The sequence below is a fragment of the Lepus europaeus genome, chromosome 5 (assembly GCF_033115175.1).
Source record: "Lepus europaeus isolate LE1 chromosome 5, mLepTim1.pri, whole genome shotgun sequence".
Lineage (NCBI taxonomy): Eukaryota > Metazoa > Chordata > Mammalia > Lagomorpha > Leporidae > Lepus > Lepus europaeus.
This window is the reverse complement of record NC_084831.1, coordinates 103,583,045-103,597,691: the sequence shown is the minus strand read 5'-3', so window position 1 is coordinate 103,597,691 and position 14,647 is coordinate 103,583,045. Positions and strand designations below refer to the sequence as shown.

The 14,647-nt window shown below is 54.8% G+C and overlaps 1 protein-coding gene across 3 annotated transcripts in view; it reads left to right on the top strand.

Annotated features, from left to right (window-relative positions):
• LOC133760029 (glutathione S-transferase Mu 1) overlaps positions 1–14,647 on the top strand; it is a 71,986-nt gene that overhangs the window by 40,252 nt on the left and 17,087 nt on the right. Inside the window, exons 1-8 of one of the 3 annotated variants that reach the window (XM_062191915.1) lie at positions 799–910; positions 1,165–1,240; positions 1,643–1,707; positions 2,012–2,093; positions 2,184–2,284; positions 3,130–3,225; positions 3,306–3,416; positions 5,848–6,711. The exons of 1 other annotated variant lie outside the window; for it this stretch is intronic. In XM_062191915.1, the coding sequence (XP_062047899.1) occupies positions 875–910; positions 1,165–1,240; positions 1,643–1,707; positions 2,012–2,093; positions 2,184–2,284; positions 3,130–3,225; positions 3,306–3,416; positions 5,848–5,937 (657 nt within the window). In that variant the 5' untranslated portion in view covers positions 799–874 and the 3' untranslated portion in view covers positions 5,938–6,711. Of the gene's footprint in view, positions 1–791; positions 911–1,164; positions 1,241–1,642; positions 1,708–2,011; positions 2,094–2,183; positions 2,285–3,129; positions 3,226–3,305; positions 3,417–5,847; positions 6,712–14,647 lie in introns of those variants that run through there. One more of the 3 variants, XM_062191917.1, reaches the window with a different exon arrangement.

The window sequence follows — 14,647 nt, the reverse complement described above, 5'->3', positions numbered from 1 at the left end:
TTTAAAAAAGAATTTTTCATACAGTTCTTGGCAATGTGCCTATCTTTTTTTTTTTTTTTTTTTTTTTTAGAAATGTCTAGACATGCCTTTTCCCCATTTTTAATCAGATTTTTTTGCTACTAACTAGTTCATCTTTTGATGAGTGTGGAGCCCTAGCACCTTATCCCCCCTCAGAGATCCTGCCTCTCAATGCTGCTGCATTGGGATGAACTTGTCACTCAAACCGGACCCCAAACCAGACACAGCCAAACCCAGCTGCCTGGCAGGAGGTTTCTGGGGGAGGCACCTGGTGCACCTGCTGGGCCAGAATATTCACTCTTTACTGAGAGACTCATACCTTGCAATGGTAGATGCTGAATGAAACCATGGTTTCGGGCCACCCAGCCCCTTTTTGTCCTGAGCCAGCGGCTAACTTCCCAGAACTCCCAGTGTGTGTGTGTGTGTTTGCGGGATAGGGGGGGAGTGAGGGGGTGAGGTGGTAGCTGGGCATTCCCAGGACAAAGGCAGAGCCAGACAACAGAGCAAGGAGGGGGGAACTGTGACGCTGTGTTAAGCCCTGGCTCTTCTGCCTGTGGTACTGCCCACTCCTGGGACCCAGCACAGTGGTCTGAGGACGCGGCCAGCTCCAGTCCTGCGCTGGGCCTGTCCTTCCAGATGCCTATCCATCCAGTGAACCCTAGGGGCGGCCTTGCTCCTGCTCCTTCCTGTGGGTGGGGCCGAGCTCTGCTTTCCGGATCTCTGGTAACACACGGAATTAGGGGCGGGGCGGGGCGCTTTCACAGCAAGCTCCGCCCCTCCTTGCCGCCAAAGTTCTTCTAAAAGCCCCAAGCCCATCCCACGGAAGCCATTCCTCTGAGACCACAGGACCTGCACGATGCCTGTGACGCTGGGTTACTGGGACATCCGCGGGGTGAGTGAGGGATCTACTCGGCAGTGGGGCGGGGGCGGGGCCCTGGGAAGCTGGGAGGTTTTAGGCCATGGTTCCTGGAGGAACTTGTGGACGCCTCTGAGACCATCTGGCACTCACTGATAGGTGCATAGTGGGGGGGCGGGGGGGGGGAGAGGGAGTGGTATCAGGCCTAGGGTGGGGGCTCACCTGGAGGAGACGGGGCCGCAAACAGAGTCCCCCCAACTCTGTCCCTTGTCCCGGGTCATGTCCTCCAGCTGGCCCACGCCATCCGCTTGCTCCTGGAATACACAGACACCAGCTATGAGGAAAAGAGATACACCATAGGGGACGGTAATGCACCTGCCTGCTCTGACTTCTGCCCAGCCCATGGCTATGGACACGTAGCGACCCCTCGCGGCCACCCATTGCACATTTGTGCAGCCCCCACCAGCTGGAGCTGAGCCTGCCCCTTCCCTGGTCCCCTGGAGGGTGCAGGTGTGGCATCCCAAGGCAGGGGCTGGGCTGTGAGTGGGTTGGGGTCTGCCATAGACGTCCCCACACCTTTTGGAAGCCTGTTGCATGCAGGGTCCAGACCCTTTACCTTCACTCTTTCCCCCAGACTATGACACCCACTGGTTCCCATCCCAGATGGCTGTTTGGGGGAGGGAGGGTTGCCACCTGACTCCTCGGGAGGGTCCTGGGGGAGAGGGCTGCACACTGGGGAGGTTTGTTCTCACCTCATCTACTCCACAGCTCCCGACTATGACAGAAGCCAGTGGCTGAGTGAGAAATTCACGCTGGGCCTGGACTTTCCCAATGTAGGTGCAGGGGACGGAGTTGGGGGTAGGGTGGGGGAGGTGCAGGGTGTATGTGCCTCCATCTCCTTCCCCAGCTTTGAGAAGTGAGGTCAGGGCCTTGTGCTCACCACTGCCCTCTCTGGTTCTCTACAGTACTTTTCCGTGATGTTCTGTGTCATAGCTCACTCACTCACTGTACAGAGAGTGTGCTTAGAGCTTGCTATGGGCCGGGCGCAGAGGGTGCCGGGTCTCCCGTCTGCCCCTGTTCGGGGAAGGGGATGCTAGGAGCCCGGAGGCCCAGCTGAGTGCCCTGGTCACCACGCAGCTGCCCTACCTAATTGATGGGACTCACAAGCTCACGCAGAGCAACGCCATCCTGCGCTACCTGGCCCGCAAGCACGGCCTGTGTGAGTGGGGCTGGCTGCAGGGCGGGGGCAGGGGGCGTCCCCTGTCATGGCTGGGCCGGGCCGCTTAGGTCTCTGTGGTGTGGACTATAGATGGGGAGACGGAAGAGGAGAGGATTCGCGTGGACATTCTGGAGAACCAGGTTATGGACAACCGCATGCAATTCACCAGGATGTGCTACAGTCCGGACTTTGTGAGTGCCCGCTGGGTTGGACGTCGCGGGGGTCAGTGAGAGGCACTCTTGTGTTCACATCTGCACTGGTCCTGTTTGCCATTAAACTCCCTGGGGAGCTGCTTCTCCAGGAAATTTCCTATCAGTCCAACATGTTGATTCCATATGAGGGGAACTTCAGTTTCTAAATACGTAATTAACTGAGATCCAGTTCATATCTAACCTTTGACCCTGGCCATAGGCCGTCTTTCCCAGTTGTTCCCACCATGTGCCAGCGCCTGGCTACAGAGTCTAGTACATGAGTTACAGTAGTCCAAGAGGGGGGCGTCTTCAGATGGGTGCCCTATCCCAAGGCTGACTCTGTGCCACCACTGGGGTAAGTGTATTTCCCCTATGGGCAGCCCAGGTCAGCCAAGGACCTTTGTTCCTCTCCCTCCATCCTCAGTGTCGAAGTCTCAGCTTCTGTATCTGCAGATACCTGTTCCGCACCCCTGCCGCCCCCAGCTGGGGTTCGGCTTCTCTCCTGAGATCTCTCAGTTCTTTGTCTCTGCTTTCACCCCACGTCTGAGTCCAGGGGAAGCCAGGTGCTCATGGCTCTCCTGGCTCTGACCCTTAGAGGTTCTGTGGACACCGGTGGTGACAGGTTCAGGACAGTGCTGGGTTCCCCTGTGACTGCCCAGTGCCTGTGAAGATAGGGTAGGTACCCAGGAGGTGTCTATTCAGTGCTGATGAACGAAGGGGAAGGGTGGGCACCGCCCAGGGCCACTGTGCTGCTCAGCCCTGGCCAGCGGGGCCCGGGCAGCACTGGGCGGTGCCTGTCTGCAGGGCTCTGTGTCTGAGGGTGGTGACAGCTGATTGTGCCTCAGGAGAAGCTGAAGCCCGAGTACCTGAAGGGGCTCCCTGAGAAGCTGCAGCTGTACTCGCAGTTCCTGGGGAAGCGGCCCTGGTTCGCAGGGGACAAGGTAAAGGGGGGGTGCGGGTGGGGCGGACGGAGGGGTCGGTCTTCCTCCGGGACTGAGCCCTGTCATCCTGGCTCCTGCAGATCACCTTCGCCGATTTCCTTGTCTACGACATCCTTGACCAGAACCGGATATTTGAGCCTGGGTGCCTGGATGCGTTCCCAAACCTGAAGGATTTCATGTCCCGCTTCGAGGTGACTCCCTGACCTCCTCACTCTGCGCTGTCTTTCCCTTAGGATCCAGGCTCGGCGTCTTATGTCGGTTCTGTTGGTTTATCCACAAGGTGTCCCTTCAAGGTGGATAAAATTGTGTTCTCATGTGAACCTAAGAAACTGAGAGTGCAGGGGGTGAGCCAGTTGCTCGGGGTCCCGGAGCCAGTCTCCACTGTGCTGGGCGCCCTGTAGGCACTGCTGGCTGTGGGCAGCAGTCAGGGATTGTCCCAATTTTGTGCTAAGAGGCGCAGCCTCACGCCCTTGTGCAGCCTGTGTCTCCCATCCCAGGACTCTACAGGAGAGGCAGGACATTCAGCTGAGACCTGGGAGGATGGAGGGTTAGCGTCAGAGACACTGACAGCGATCATACTTGATGGACAGCGTGCTCGCACCAATCAGGTCCCTGTGGGGAAGCACTGAGGTCCCAGGCTATTCTGGTGCCCAGATGGATTGTAATGCAGGTTCCCCTGGTGCAGGATCCTGTCTTGATTGTGGGACGATGCAGACTTCCTCTCACTCCCTCCCTCCCTCTTGTTCTGACTCCAGCGCCCACTGTTCTGCCTGACATAGCGCAGGGCCTGTTTTTACATGGATGCATGTGCATGGTGACTCCATGCTGGAACTGAGCATAGAACTGTGGGCTCCGCAGAGCTGGGAGGTGGATGGTGGTGCTGAGGTGCAGAGCCCTGACGTCACCCACGGTCACATCCATCTCCCAGGGACAGCTTGTTTATACCAACAAATCCTACTTTATCACAGATTTCAAAATTTGAGGTATTTATTAAACTTGTTTTTCAGTCTACTTTCATTTTCCTGGTCCAATCCCATCCAGAGTTCACCTTCTCAGCGCCTCCTCATCAGCTCTGGATCAGGGCCAGGCCTGTGGCCTTGGCGATTCTGCAACAGTCAGCTCAAGGCTGTGTTCCCAGGAGGAGAGGCAGAGATTAGATCTGTGTGCGACCCTGCGGCCCAAACAGGGCAGGTCCGTTAGGTCCAGACACCGTGCATCCCACTGAGTTCTTTAGGAAGTCCCTGGGCACTAGTGTCCTGGTGTAGAGGGCTTGGCACATGCGTGTCCTGGCTTTGTGTGTGGAGCAGACTTCCTCTCACTCCCTCCCTCCCTCTTGCTCTGACTCCAGCGCCCACTGTTCTGCCTGTGACATAGCGCAGGGCCTGTTTTTGTACGGATGCACGTTCATGGTGACTCCATGCTGGAGCTGAGCATAGAACTGCAGGCTCCGCAGAGCTGGGAGGTGGATGGTGGGGCTGAGGAGCACAGCCCTGACCTCACACACGGGCACGTCCATCTCCCAGGGACAGCTTGTTTATACTAACAAATCCTACTGTATCACAGATTTGGGAATGGGAGGTATTTTTTAAACAGGTTTGTCCAGTCTCCAATCTTTCTTCTGTTCCACTCCCAACAAAAGATGTTGTTTTCAGCTCCATCAGCTCGGGATCAGGGCCAGGCCTGTGGCCTTGGCGATTCTGCAACAGTCGGCTCACGCTGTGTTCCCAGGAGGAGAGGCAGAGATTAGATCTGTGTGCGACCCTGCGGCCCAAACAGGCCAGGCCCGTTAGGTCCAGAACACTGTGCATCCGCCTGAGTTCTTTAGGAAGTCCCTGGGCACTAGTGTCCTGGTGTAGAGGACTTGGCTCATGCGTGTCCTGGCCTTGTGTGTGGAGCAGGGCTCAGGACGAGGGGCTGAGACAGTGAGATCGGGCACAGACACCGAGTGCAGGAGGTAGGACTTCCTGCGTCCGTCCGGGGAGTGGGTGGAGCCTGGCCTGGCCTTACTCTGCTGCTTCAGTTCCTCCTGTTCCCTAAGTTCAGGGCTTGCAGAGTCACTGGGTGAGAGATGGGCAGCCTTGCAAGGTGCCCTGGCGTGGGCTCAGCCCCTTTGTCCCGTTGGCCGTCCCTCCTGTGTGTGCAACCCCAGGGAAGCCGGCAGCCTCGTTGTGAAAAGGAGAATGTTTGTGCAGACGGGGGTGACAGGGTCTCTGTGGTGTGTGGAGGTGGAGGGCAGAGTGGGAGAGGGACAGAGCCAGGCCGCGTCCTGCCCATCTCCCTGCCCAGTCCCTTAACCCCGAGGACACCCCTGACCCGCTGTGATGCTAGGGTTCCCTTCGGGTGGAAGGTGGACCAGGTACAGATACTGCGGGGAGTGGGGTGGGCTCTGAGTCTGCACCGCACTGTTAGCGTCTCCTACCCACAGTTCTCATGAAGGCGGGACCTGAGTCGTAAGTAAGGCAGCGTGGACCCAGCAGGGCTGTGGTCCTATGAGACTCCCTGCAGCCAGTGAGGCCCTGGGGAGAGGCCGCTGTCGGGGTCCTGCCGTGATGCGCTGGGGCTGCCTGAAGCCCAGGGGGGCCGCAGAGCCTGACTCCTTGTGCTTTCTGTTTCCAACTCCAGGGCCTGCCGAAGATCTCTGCCTACATGAAGTCCAGCCGCTACCTGAGAGTGCCTGTGTGTGCGAAGATCGCCACGTGGACAGGAGTATAGGGCCCTGGAAGGAGGTGGGCGTGGCGCTGGGAGCTCAGGTCTCCCTGGTCCAGCTTCAGGCTTCTCACCCCTTTCTCCTTCCATCTCCCTACCTCCCCCTCCCCCATCAACCTGCTGGCTGCCTGTGTCCTGAGCCAGCCCCTCCCACGCAGGCTTGGCCAGGCTCAGCCCCCACCCTTCTCAGCCACGTCCCCTCTAAGGCTGCTCTTCCCGCACTAAGCCGACCCCACGGTCCTCGTCTCTCTCCGTGGGCCCTGTCTGAGCCCCCAGACTGCCAGAATGATGGCTGTGCCTGGGCTGCGGCCCTGCTCCCCAGCGGGGTCTCCCCAGTGCTGTCTGGTCCCCAGGAGGGCCTGACCTCAGCCGGGCCCTTCTCACCCCTGTGATGCCCTGACTGGGCGCTGACTGTGCAGACCTTGTTGGATTTTCTTTGTTCTGCTGCCCACAGCAGGGGCTGGGTGGGCAGGATGAGTGTAGGGGGAGTGCGTGCCCAGGCAGGGCTATGAGGGATCTTGTTCATTTCCGGGCCCTATCCATGTCGCTCTGCTCCTGCCCTGGGTTTCTCCTCTGCCCGGGTTCCTCGTTCCTTCACCCTGGAGGGAGGGCGCCGAGGGCCACGTGCAGCCTTGCCAGGGTTCTGAGAGCCGCTGTGCTGATAGGGACAGGGCTGAGCAGGCTTGTGCAGACCCCTCTGTCACCTCCTCCTGGAAGCTTTCCCTGATACAGAAGCTCTCAACTACAGTTTCAGGATGTTTCTCAATAAAACATCCCACTGCATAATCATTGTTGTCCGTGTGTATATAAAACCCCAGCTGAGTCAGAACCCTTGGAGGAGGCGTCCCTCTGTGTCTTACCTGAGTCCGGTGTCCTGGGGCCCGGCATAGAGGAGGTGTTCCCCAAGTTTGGAAATTTGGACAAATTCCCTCTCAGGAGCCTGTGCCAGCTTTGCCAGCCTGCCACTCTTCCTTGGGGTCTGGCGCTCTGGGAGGAGTTTTGCGAGCCAGAGGAGGTGTAGAGTAGCACCCACAAGGTTGTCCTGTTGGAATCTGTCAGTACAATCACTGCCTGAAGCTGCACTTCCAAGTCAAATAAAAATCCACAGTAGATCTGTTGGTAACGTCAGTGGGAAACAAATGGTTAATTCAAAATAAATACAGTTTGTAAGGTCAGAATTTAGTCAAACTAAGTGCTTATGAAACTGATAGTGCAAAAGTAGTTAAGCCAACATTTTATTACACTCTAAGTCAGAAGAGAGAAAAGTCCTGAAGTTTCAGGTGACATTGTTGTAGAATCAGGTGGTAGCCATACATCTGGAACAGGAGTCAGCGATCATTTTCCCTAAGCGGCCGGTACTCAGGCTTTGCAGGGCGTACAGTGGTGTGGTGATTCCTCAGCCCTACGTTTGTGAGAATCAACGGAGGATAACACGTGCAGGAATGAGGCAGGGCTGTGGTCCAGCAAGACTAGATTACACAGCACGTGATGCAGAAACAATGAAACCAAGCAGCTCAGTTCTCAATGGGTGAGGGACCTGAGCCGCCATTTCCCAGAGATGTGCAGGAGGGACCTGGACGTTGCCCCACAGCACTGAGCAGAGAAGGGCAAGGCACAGGTTTCATGATCCTTTTAAACCAAAATAAACTTATCTTTTGGTTGTATTTTCCATGGACTTTTTGAAGTCCCTTCTAGTTCTCCTTGGTCTCAAATCTCAAATTCCAGGGTATCTCGGGGCTACACTATTGTGCAGGGAGTTTAGACGCTCTTATAAAAGATGAAGACATGCACTTCAAATCCTTGGACAGAAGTAGTCCTACTGTGCACTTCAGATTAGGCAAGCGCAAAAGTTGATCTGATATCGCGTCTCAGTCTTTTGGCTAAAATCAGGTGTAAAGTTGAGCTGATGGGACTAGGACCCAGCTGGGGGTGGATTGGTGTCTCCTGGGTGATTTTGCTCTGAAGGAATGGCTGCCTGCATTGTGTCTCCTGCCTCTGTTTGTAATCTTCTGCTGCCCACTACAACGTCTATGCCTAATATCCCCACTGTGGAATCCGTAGGAAGAGACCAACCTCCAAGGGATGCCAAGACAGCAGCTGTAACACATCATCTATTCTTCGCTGTCACAGTTCCCTGGGGAAGAGCGGAGGGTGCTGGCAGCTCTGCTCCTCAGTGTTCAGCAGGGGCTCTGCTCCGCGCTGACAGGGAAAGCCCCAGGCCCTGGTCCAGGCTGTGTCTCCAGCCCAGGACACCGTGGGAGAGGCAGGGTGTTCAGCAGCGTGTACGGAGCTGGCCTCTGCAGTCTGAGACGAGGTAGGATTGAGGTTCAGTGTCAGAGTCACAGACGACGCTCGTGTGTGATCTCCAGAGCGTGGGTCCCCGCATAGGGAAGCGCTGAGGTCCCAGGGCGGCCGCTGGTGCTGCGTTTGAGGGCGCACATGGGAGCCCTGTTAGCGGCATTGTCCCGAAGTGATTAACGGTGGGCACATTCCTTCCCTTCCTCTCTTTGTTCCTTTAGTGGCCCATGTGTCCTGTGTGACATGGGCAGGTCCCTTATTTTCACTCCTCTGCACTGACCCTCTGCTCTAGGGGAGGCACAGCACCAGGCATGGAGGGACGTGCCAGGGTGACCCCAGGCGGGGAACTGCAGGCACAGCAGCTGGGCAGGCCGTGTGGCAGCACTTGTGTGCCAGGAGCACCACCTAGACCCCACCTCTCTGCTGATCATGTCTGCAGGGCAACGCGTTTGATGGCAGCACAGCTTTGTTTATCACTACTCAGGTATTGAGGCCACTGTCTTACCTCCTTTCAGCCTAGAATCTGTTTCCCATCCCACCCTCCCACCCAGAGCTGCGCCCTCGCAGCTCCTTCTCATCGGATCTGGCTCAGGGCCAGACTTGCAGCCCTGGGGATTTAAGAACAGCCGCTGCACCTGCACAAGGGATGGGAGCTGTGGGTTGCAGCTTGAGCTTGGGGGTCAGGCGGCCCTGGATCTCTGCAAAGCCTTTGTCTACTCCCTGGGCCCTCTCTCTCCTAGTAAGAAGGTGCACGAGGCTTGGCTGGGCTCCTTCAGCCTGGTGCCTGGGCTGGGCTGCAGGTGAGGTGGGTTGGGTACCGGGAGACTGGACTCCGTGCCGGCTGGAGAGGTCAGGATCTCCTGCTTCCAGGGCAGTGATCAGGGCTCCGCCTGGCTGTTTTCTGCGGGTTGACCTCCCTCTATCGATTTTCATTCAGGATTTGCTGAGTCGCTGGGTTAGATCTGGGCTCTCTGCCAGGCACACGTGCGTGCTCTAAGGTCCTTGCTCTGTCAGAGTCCCCGCTCCGTGTGCGAACCCTGGCAATCCCGGAGCCTCCGGAGAAAAGAGAAATCTGTGTGGACAGGGACTGACGGTCTTGAGAAGAGAGCACACGGAACAGAGTGCAGCTGGGGCTCAGGCACAGCTGTGCACCGTGGGGAGGTGGCTGTCCTCCATGCAGCTCAGGTTCCCTTCGGGGAAATATAGACCTGAACTCGCAGGGCGGTGGAGCTGACTTTCTGGGCCTCCACGCCGTCTCCAGTGGAGCAGACACCTTGCTCAGTGCAGAGTCTCCCTGACTGCTGGGTCCTATTCAGGAATGACCTCTGCTGAAGGTCCCTGAAGAGTGAGCTCACCAGAGCCATGGACCCTAAGGAGACCGTGTGGTTCTCCAGGCATGGAGCCCGCGGGCAGGCAGCTGCCAGGGTCCTGCCATGCTGGGCCTGCACTGGGGCTGCCTGAAGCCCGGAGTGTCGCAGACCCTGAGCTCTGTCCCTGTCCCCACTCTCAGGGCCTGGAGGAGATCTCTGCCCACATGAAGTCCAGCCGGTTCCTGCTGAGACCGGGGTCACCTAGGTGGCCATTGTGGGACAACAAGTAGGGCCCAGAGAGGCCAGGAGATGGGAGTGAGGAGCCCACACTCAGCCGGCTGCCTAGGGCCCTGGGGTGCAGCCAATCTTCCTGTTATCATAGCTTAGTTCCTGTCCTTGGTGACAAATCAAAATGATGAGAACAAGGTTTGAGAGTAAAGGGAACAGAAACTGATGTGTCAACATATGAGGACAACAACAGATAACCAATCTCAAGAACCATAGAACTACTATCCCGTAGGGGCCGGCCTGGCACTTCTTCAGGTGCTGAAGCCGGTGCGGGTCTGATAACAGACATCTCGGCCTCAGCACAGTTCCCTGGAAACCGGCTCAGTGCCTGGACTTCATCATGAGCAGGGACCGGCAGAATGTTCCGCCAATCTAAGCAGCCACACAGAGCGTTCTCTGGCCAGAATCTAAAGAGGGCACGTATGTGTTCCAGATTCCAGAGTTTTATCCGAGGATGAAGCCCCCAGCCTGCGCCCTTGGTTATTTCTCCCCCCACAGTCTGCTGCAAGGAATTCAAACCTCCGGTCTTTTGGCCTGGGAGGGCCTGATGTTTGCAACTTCAACCAGCTTCCTCAAGGCCAGGTTCTGGAGTTCCCTAGCAGCATCTCTATCCCTTTGACCAGATACTTGAGGGAGTCCCAGGCTCAGTAGTTGGCTTTTCATCAGAATGTGAAAAGAAACAAAAAGGAGTTTGGTTACAAACTCCCCACCACCACTCCCTCACTCCCCATCTGTGGAACAGGGCTCTGACTCCATTCTGACGCCTCCAGCCCACTTAGGAGTCTGGGTCTGAAGCTGCGTTGTCAGGACTCGTGTGGAGTTGTAATGCTTTAGCAGCAGCTGCACGGGGATGACTGATCAGTCAACTGATCACTAATCAGGACTGGCGGCCACTTGGGGAGTGAACCAGCCGATGGAAGACCTCTCTCTCTCTCTCTCTCTCTTTCTCATCTCTCTCTCTCTCTCTCCCCTCTGTGTAACTCTTTCAGATAAATAAATATATTTTTTTTTTTAAAAAAAGAAAGAGAAGCCTTTGGCTTGGCAAAATACATATTTTCTCAGTTCTCCCCTTTAAGGAGAGGAGGTCAAAGGGATTTGCTTACTCCTTAGTTTAGATGTCTGTTTACGAAGGTTTTGAATACAAAACATAACCATTTTAAGCCCTAAGTAAAATCCCAAATTTGTTACCAGGAATGTTAACCTTAACTTGACAATTTCTTTGAAAACTGACCTGATTTATCTGGCTGAATAGCTCATGAGAGTATTTTAGGCATGGAAAGCCAAGACACTCTGGTAAAAAAAAAAAAAAAAAAAAAACCTAAATGAAAGATCTCTGTGAGTGAGAATCCAGTGGAAAGAACAGGCCATCAAAGAAGGAGGTACCTTTCTCTGAAGGGAGGAGAGAACGTCCACTTTGACTATGACCTTGTCTAAGTAAGGTCAGAGTTGGCCAACTCAAAAGGCTTCCATAGCCTTGGCAACTCATGACAAGAGCCTAGGGTGATAACGGATGCCATAAACAAGACTGTCATGGTTAAATCAACAACAGGAGTCACTGTGCACTTACTCCCCGTGTAGGATCTCTGTCCTTAATGTGTTGTACAATGGGAATTAACGGTATAACTAGTACTCAAACAGTACTTTACACTTTGTGTTTCTGTGTGGGTCAAACTGTTGAAATCCTTACTTAATATATACTAAATTGATCTTCTGTATACAAAGATAATTGAAAATGAATTTTGATGTGAATGGAATGGGAGAGGGAGCAGGAGAAGGAAGGGTTATGGGAGGGAGGGAAGTTATGGGGTGGGGGAAGCCACTGTAATCCAAAAGCTCTACTTTGGAAATTTATATTTATTAAATAAAAGTTTAAAAAAAGAAAGAAAATTGAACTGATTTACGATCCATCTAGGAGAACAAATTTAAAAACCAATTTTCAACTCCTTGGAAATGGGGGTTTGATAATGCAGAGACTGTTGGAGCCAGGGGGCTTCCTTCCTTCCTTCCTTCCTTCCTTCCTTCCTTCCTTCCTTCCTTCCTTCCTTCCTTCCTTCCTTTGTTTCTTTCTTTCAAAGAATTATTTTATTTATTTAAAAGGCAGAGTTAAGGCCGGCACCACGGCTCACTAGACTAATCCTCCACCTGCGGCGCTGGCACATCGGGTTCTAGACCCTGTCAGGGTGCCAGATTCTGTCCTGTTTGCTCCTCTTCCAGTCCAGCTCTCTGCTGTGGCCCGGGAAGGCAGTGGAGGATGGCCCAAGTGCTTGGGCCCTGCACCCGCATGGGAGACCAGGAGAAGCACCTGGCTCCTGGCTTGGGATCGGCACAGCGTGCCCACCAAGCGCGCCGGCCGTTGCAGCCATTTGGAGGGTGAACTAACAGAAAAGGAAGACCTTTCTCTCTGTCTCTCTCTCTCACTGTCTAACTCTGCCTGTCAAAAAAATAAATAAAATAAAAGGCAGAGTTAGAGGGGGGGGGGGGGGAGAGATACAAAGACATCTTCCATCTAAAGGTTCACTCTCCAAATGACCACAATGGCTGGAGCTGGGTCTGGTTGAACCCAAGGGGCCAGGTGCTTCTTCCAGGTCTCCCATACAGGCACAGGGTCCCAAGCAGTTGGACCATCTTCAGCTGCTTTCCCAAGAGCATTAGCAGGGAGCTGTATCAGAAGTGGGGCAGCTGGGACTTGAACCAGGACCCACATGGGATGTCTGCATTGCAATGGCAGCTTAAGCCATTACACAACAATGCCGGTCCATTGAGTGCCTATTTCTTAATTTTTTTTTAAGATTTTATTTTATTTATTGGAAAGACAGAGTTACAGAGAGAGGTAGAGACAGAGAGAGAGGTCTTCCAACCACTAGTTCACTCCCTAGATGCCTGCAATGGCTAGAGCTGTGCCAATCCGAAGCCAGGAGCCAGGAGCTTCTTTCTGGTCTCCCACATGGGTGCAGGGGCCCAAGCACTTGGGCCATCTTCTACTGCTTTCCCAAGCAGCAGAGAGCTGGATTGGAAGAGGAGCAGCCAGGACTCGAACCAGCGCCCATATAGGATGCCGGTGCTTCAGGCCAGGACTTTACCCCACTGCGCCAGCGCCAGCCCCCTATTTCTTAGTTTTATCAGTTCTTATTTTTATCTGGGATAAACATTAACATAAGCACAGCAGGAAGAATAGGCCACCATCTAGACATCCCGTTCTGTTGGAGCACAAGCAGCATATCTGGTTAGTATCCTTTTTAAAAAAAAAAAAAAGACATTTATTTATTTGAAAGTCAGAGTTACACACAGAGAGAAGGAGAGGAGGAGGGAGAGAGGGAGGTCTTCCCTTCACTGACTGGTTCACTATCCCAGTGGCCACAAGAGCCAGAGCTGCTCTGACCCGAAGCCAGGAGCCAGGAGCTTTTTCCGGGTCTCCCACGTGGGAGGACTTGGGCCATCTTTCACAGCCTTGCCAGGCCATAGCAGAGAGCTGGATAGGAAGAGAAGCAGCCAGGACAAGAACTGGCGCCCATATGGGATGCTGGCACCGTAGACGGAGACCCAGCCCACTACGCCACAGCACCAGCCCCTGAGAGCTACATTTCTTGACCATTTCCAGGGGCCCAGCGGCAAGTCTCAAGGTCAAAGGTTAAGTTGAAACTTGGCTTCTGGGAAAGCCTGGCAGAGGGCTCCAAAGCTGGCACTGCCCCTCTGTCCTTCCTCCTCCTCCTCCTCCTCTCCTCATCCTCAAGCCTTTTCTGCCTCTTTCCTTCTCTGCCCATAAACGTCTTAGCTCCCACCTACGACAGCAACGTCCCTCTGCTGACGTGACCCCACCCCGCCAGCGTGCCCGACACAGGCTGTGTCCTTCCCGGGAGCTCAGCCCAGCCCCCCCCCAGCGCCTCTCTGAAGGACCTGGCTTCCTGGGGTGCAGGCACTGCTGCCCCAACACGTCTCAATGGGTGGGGCCCAGGCACCTGCCACAGAGAGGACGCTTTTCCTCACTGGGAAGCCCCTTATTTTTCTTTTTCTTTCTTTTTTAAGATTTATTTATTTATCTGAAAGTCAGAGTTACACACAGGAGAGGCAGAGAGAGACACAGAGACAGAGAGACAGAGAGAGGGAGGTCTTCCATCTGCTGGTTCACTCCCCAATTGGCTGCAATGGCTGGAGCTGTGCCGATACGAAGCCAGGAGCTTCTTCTGGGTCTCCCACATGGGTGCAGGGGCCCAAGGACTTGGTTCTACTGCTTTCCCAGGCCACAGCAAAGAGCTAGATTGGAAAAGGAGCAGCCGGGACTCGAACTGGCACCCATATGGAATGCCAGCACTGCAGCCAGTGGCTTTACCTGCTACACCACAGCGCCAGTTCTGACCTTTAATCTTGAGCTGAGACGTAGGCCATCATCCCACAACCCCTTCTCAGCCTCACACATGATCTTAACCACACCTGCGTGCTGATGGCACTTCACCCCCATAATCCTGAGTTTCCCTCGCACACACATGTCCGTGTTTATAACTAGTGTGTGCATAGTCATAAGCTGTGTACACGCTGCTTCTATTGAATCTCGCCGTGGAGAACTCTGACTGGCACACATAATGGACAAATACACAAGAATCAATGCAGCAGCAGGTAAAACCAAATGTAACAAAAAAGACCAGACCATATCCGTTTATCGGGGTTTTCTCTTTGGAACGCACTGCTGAGCTGCCTTATAGACAACACCGTGAGGTTTGCACGGAGGAGACCTGAGCCTCCCTGTTCATCGCCAGTGCCTTAGGGGCTCGCACAGGGCAAATCAGCCGCCGGCCTGCAGCTTCTCTGATTCACTGTGCGGCCCC